Source organism: Mustelus asterias, chromosome 12, assembly GCF_964213995.1.
Source record: "Mustelus asterias chromosome 12, sMusAst1.hap1.1, whole genome shotgun sequence".
Lineage (NCBI taxonomy): Eukaryota > Metazoa > Chordata > Chondrichthyes > Carcharhiniformes > Triakidae > Mustelus > Mustelus asterias.
The window spans coordinates 28072175-28078174 of NC_135812.1; the positions used below are offsets into that span (position 1 = coordinate 28072175).

At 40.3% G+C, this 6000-nt stretch overlaps 1 protein-coding gene across 2 annotated transcripts in view; it reads left to right on the top strand.

Moving 5' to 3' along the window:
* LOC144501340 (sodium- and chloride-dependent GABA transporter 1) overlaps positions 1-4919 on the top strand; it is a 93544-nt gene extending 88625 nt beyond the window's left edge. Inside the window, exon 13 of one of the 2 annotated variants that reach the window (XM_078224970.1) lies at positions 4368-4919. In XM_078224970.1, the coding sequence (XP_078081096.1) occupies positions 4368-4508 (141 nt within the window). In that variant the 3' untranslated portion in view covers positions 4509-4919. The remainder of the gene's footprint in view (positions 1-4367) is intronic. The other variant, XM_078224971.1, reaches the window with a different exon arrangement.
* Positions 4920-6000: the final 1081 nt, after the last annotated feature.

Sequence of the window (6000 nt, forward strand, 5' to 3'; positions counted from 1 at the left end):
CTTTACTTGTTTCAATGTTGTTTCTATTCACTGCTCAGTGTGGGCTGCACAGTGGAAACCAAACGCAGGGTAGTTCCTTACACTATCTTGGTAGTAAGTTCTGGAATTCCTTCCTTAAATCTCTCCACCTCACTTTCCTCTTCAACCAAACCTTTGCTCATTTGTCTTAATATTTTCCAACAGGTGCCAAATTTTGTTCGATAGCGTCCTTGTGAACCGCAACGAGAGATTTTACTATGTTAATGAGACTTGATGAATGCAGGTTGGCCCTCTCACTGATGGGGTCTGACATGCAGCAGGTTAAACTATTTGATAGGTTTGTCCAAGTAAGCGCACTAAAATTAAACCAAGTGGCTGGCAAACCTCTCACCGTTTGAATGTGCTGAGAGGCACCTCCTGAGACGACCACTTGGTGGTGCTGTCTAACTACAATCCACTCTCCAGTTGGCTAGAATAATTAAATTTAAACAGGGATAGTCTTCGTTCCATTAGGGCTTCACAAATCTTTATTTGCACATTTTGCTTCATCTCTGAAAATTAAGCAGTTTAATTTTCTTTTAATAAAAATAAGAAATTGCCAGCATCTGAAAAGAGAATAAATTGGCAAGGGCGGAGTGAAAACCTCCACTTAAATGATGTCTATAAACTTTAAGTTGCCTTTTCTCTTTTCAGGAGTTGCGTTATCAAATACTTTCTCTTTAGAATTTGTGTTTGCTTCCTTTTTTAATCTTGGTGCAAATGTAGAAAATAGGGGCAGGAGGATGCCAGTCAGCTCTTTGAGCCTGCTGTACCATTCAGTATAATAATAACTAATCCTCTGTCTCAATGCCATACTCCCACACTCTCTCCATACACTTTGACTCCTTTAGAGTTGAGAAATCTATTTTCTTCTTAAATGTATTCAATAATTTGGCCTCCACAGCCGTCTGTGGGAGAGAATTCTACAGGTTCACCCTAAGTGAAGAAGTTCCTCCTCATCTCATCTTAAATGGTCTCTCCCCCCATCCTGCGACTGTGACCTCTTGTTCTAGACCCTCCGGTCAGAGGAAACAACATCCTGGAATCCAGTCTGTCTAGCCCTGTCAGAATTTTATATGTTTCAATGAGATCCCCCTCTCATTCTTCTAAATTCCAGTGAATACAGGCCTCTTTGGATCTAATACTAATCTTTTGTTAGTCATGATTTGGCTGCTTTTCCAACTTCTGAAAACTGTAGAGACCACAGGAATGTTATTGTATGTTTTTTTTCCTGAATGCATGGCCCTCTTTGCAGGTACTTTCTCACCTTTATGTTCCTGAACTGTTTGCTGTTGAGCTGTGCAGAGGCCAGAAGGACTGCAGCCAGCTCATCCTGATACAGGCCACTCTGGGATATATGGGGTTAGGCTCAATGTCTACCCATGGCAGGCATGAGTCTATGTTGAACCCATTATGGCACAAGGTACAGGAATGCCATCTTGCCACCTATGCAGAAACATTGATCACGATACATATATCTTTATTCTTTGCTGTTGATGTGTTCAGGATGCGCTCTCCCTACTAGCACCTTGCAGAGGATGAAACTTTTTGACAGCTTTACCAAGAAGTGTGTCTTCTCTGTAGCTTTGCGTCAAGCATTCAAAATCTCCTTTTACCGTTTATGCTTTAATCTCGGTTTTACATTCAAAGATTGCAATGCTTTCTCAGCACAAGTCTTTATTGAACTGATATGAAATGGCAGCTTACAGAGAGCATCTCACAGAGCAGAGGTCATATGATTACAGCAAGCCATATTGTATATGTAATAATGTTCATTTCAAAATCCAAACATCCATCTTTTCATAACGAACAAAAGATACAAACATCCCCTTTTCCCTAATGAACCAAAGACAAATAAGGGGATCAAGGGTTATGGGGAGGAGGCAGGAGAATCATGTCAACCATGATTGAATGGCAGAGTAGACTCAATGCGCCAAATGGCCTAATTCTGCTCCTGTATCTTATGGTCTTATCAAATTTGCACGCATGATCATGTGTAACTGTGAGTTACCCTAATTACCCTTCCTCTGTGCACTAATGACTTTATGACCCCCTTTTTAAATGGGTTAGTAGGCATAGACACTCCCACCGTCTAAATCATACTACATAGTACTCATAATACAAAAATACTGCATGTAAAGAGGATTTTATTAAAACCTATAATAAAAGAATCATTTACAGATATCAGTGAGATGGGTGTGCCTGCTAGGTACAAGTTTGTCAATAACACAAACATAGGCAGCAATGTAGATGGAAACACAGAATTACAAAGAACAGTTTATAGATCAAGTGAATGGGCAAAACAGTGGCAAATGATTTCAGTGAAGGATATGAAATCTTCTACTTAGGACTTAAGTGTTAAGACCCAGGCCAGAAACTCCAAAATGTTTTGTGAAGTTAGCTTAGACCCCAAGTTCTACATTTGATTTTGGCATGGGTGAGCACAAGGTGTTTCACTCCAGGTGTGATTCAAATGATCCAATCGGAAACTGTTATCAAACAATGTTTATTTAAGAACACAGTTAAAATTTAACAAAAAGAATTCACATAACTTTTACAATTTACAATAACAATTACAAGAATTAAGTGCAACACAGTGTAACTCTCCTAACAGCTAGCTATCTCTGCTGTTCCAAGTTAAATACTATCACACAGACATGTACCCTTCTTCAGACTTGGCACAGAAGCAAGTATGCTCACATGATGCTGGATCTTCAGCTTTTAACATCTGCTGTGAATTGGTGCTTTGAAAGTTGGATCAAATCTCTGAGGCCTCCCAGTCCTGGAACTTTCAGAAAGCCTCTGGATAGAGAGAGAGATGCTGCCTTCTTCCACCAGCTCAGAAACAAAACTAAAACCTTGTAATGCTCTGAAAAAAAATAGCTGTCCCCAGGCATATCATCTGACCTGTCAATCATCCCCAAATCAAGCTCCACTCAGCAATCCCAGGAACACTAAAACCTCAGGACACTGCATTAGGCTGGATTAAAATCAACATGATGTGAATTATACTGCTTCAGCAGCAATAAAGGATACTGGTTACAGACAACAGAGCACAATAAAATACCTGGGCCTGTGTGAAACAGCTTGCAGAGCAACATGATTAAAATGCATTTCTTAAAGGCACAGTACCATCACAAAACAGACAGAAAAACAGAACAGATAGAATACATGCTGTCCAAAGATACTTGGGGGGGGGGGGGTGCGGGGGTGTCCTCATTAAAATGTCTGAGCAGGTCCAGAAAATAATAAGAAAGGCAAATGGAATGCTAGCCTTTATATCTAAAAGGATACAAGGGCGTAAATGTTATGTAACAACCATTCAATTCAACGCTCTGGTTAGAATTTGGCACCACCTCTACAAGGCCTTGGAGGAACTACAGTGTGAGCTTACTGTAATAATATCTGGGCTCCAAAGGTTAAATTTTAGGAGAGATTACCAAAACTAAGATTGTATTCACTGAAATTTAGAAAGTTGTGGGGCGATTTGATTAAAGTTGTCAAGATATCAAGGACAGCAATACAATTATTGTAAATCTTAAGGTTCATATGCTTGTGCGCAGCCATTAAGTATTCTAACAGCAAGTGTATACTTTTCACGAAATGTACCTTTACTGAAACATCTCCATATTAATCAAAGATTTCCTTTAGCTGCCAGTAGAATCTTTAATAAGTTTAAACTGGATCGGGGAGAGTGTCACCCAAATTGTTTAAGGTATTTCCTCCTCATTTACCCTTTTTCTTGCCATAACTGACAAGCTAAGAGAAAAGCGATACCATTCTGTGTACTGTGGAAGATACTCAATTATGAAACAGCTAATTTTAAGGGATTGGAGTCACAATGGGTTTACCCTCTGACTTGTCATCTGAGTGAAACTCCTCAAATGTATTTGATGGGTCAAGGATAAAAGGTGTGAGGGATCACTTTGAAATTAATATGTCAAACACATTTCCCCGGGATATTTAAGCTGGTTGTAACACAGTGTTATTAACACCAATGTCCAATCCCCTTACTGACCAGTCACTCCCCTGTCTTAAAACCATTTTACGTTCGTGCTGTCACTGTCACAGTGCAGGGCGGCTTCGAATTAGGTCTAAGACTGGAATACGGCAAACACATTCAGAGCTTCTCTTGGGCCTGCATTTATGGGGAATAACGCAACACGGACACTGGGACAAAAAGGTGAAAGCAGTCTTGTTTAGTAGAATGCAGTTTTCATCTTCATTAGTATGAAAATTGCCCAAAGTATGTTTCCCATTTATTTCCAATTTTTAAAGAGGAATTTTCAGATCTGCATTGCGTCATCTATTTGCAAATCTGAATTCACGTCTTAAATCGTCTGTTTCAGAGGCTCGTGAAGTCGATCACTCCTTTTGGCCTCGACAGCAAACAGACGGGAGCTGCTCGGCCTGAGGCTTCACTGGATGTCCCAATGGCTGGCAGGTCACCACCACTGGAAGTTGACATACTGAAGAACACATCCATTTAACACTGAAGTAACTTTGAAAGCACCAAAGCTTTTGATTAGGAACCATGAAACATGATCTAAGATTTTTTTTGTATTCTGACTATTTTAGAAAGTTCTGCCTTATTCCCACCTTTTCTCCCTCTAATTCACAACTTTATCCCATTCTACCACATTCCCACTTGAACTGCATTTCTTCTTTCAAATTTCCTCTCATTTTCTACCATTCCCCATGGAGAAGCGACCCATCTCCTCCCGGTACATTATCTGTTAAATTTATACTTATCCAATGACATTTAGACTAAAGCACTGCATTGCATTATCTATTTGGACCCTTGCAGCATGCTGGAAGACAATGTTTGAATATGTTACATGTACTTTTGTATTTTACCACTCTTAGCTTATAAATCCTTAGAATAAAATATCTTACATCCCACCTGTCAAGCAAATCATTTGGTCCATAAATAAATAGCACAAGGTTTCTTCACTTTGTTTCAGTTCACTATTGCTGACATTCTATAGTCTATATAATATATTCAACAGAATTAACTTTCCTGATGTTATTGACATACATGGAGAATAGTATGGGGGTACCTATTGGAATCGGTTAGTTATATTTTTAATTTATGGGATGTGAGGGTCACTGGCTAGGCCAGCATTTATTGCTCATTCAATATTTCATTGAGAAAGTGAACCACTGCAAGTCTCTGTGGTTTAGGCACAGCCACAATGCTGAATTACAGGAAATTCCAGGATTTTGACCCAATGACAATGAAGGAATATTTCCAAATCAGGTTGGTGAGTGATTTGGAGGGGATCTTCCAGATATTGGTGTTCCCATGTGACTTCTGCCCTCATCCTTCTAGATGGTACTGTCCGTGGGCTTGGAAGATGCTGAATAAGGAACCTTGGTAAGTTCCTGCATTGTATCTTGCAGATGGTACACTGCTGCCACTGTGCATTGTGGTGGATGGAGTGAATGGTTGTGGAAGGGATGCCAATCAAACAGGCTGCTTTGTGCTGGATAGTGTGGATCTGCACTCATATTCCATTACACTCCTGACTTGTGCTCTGTAGATCATGGACAGGCTTTGGGGAGTGACTGGCTCTTGCAACCACAGTATTTATATGGCTAGTTCAGTTCAATTTCTGGTCAATGGTAACCCCTAAGATGTTGATAGTGGGGGATTCCTCACTGATTCTGGCATTATCGAGGGGCAATGGTTAGATCTTCTCTTGCTGGAGATGGTAATTGCCTGGCACCTGTGTGTCGCAAATGTTAATTGACATTTGTTAGCCCAAGCCTGGTTGTTGTCCAGTTTTGCTGCATTTGGACATGGATGGCTTCAGTATCTAAAGAGTCATGAATGGCGCTGAACATCCTGCGGATAACCCCACAAACTTTCTGATGTCACCTTAATGAACCTGGCAGCTGGGCACTAACATGGAACAGACTTTTCCAAATTAACCATTGAAAATCTGGTCCCTTCCCAACCCTCAACCCATCAACAAGGTC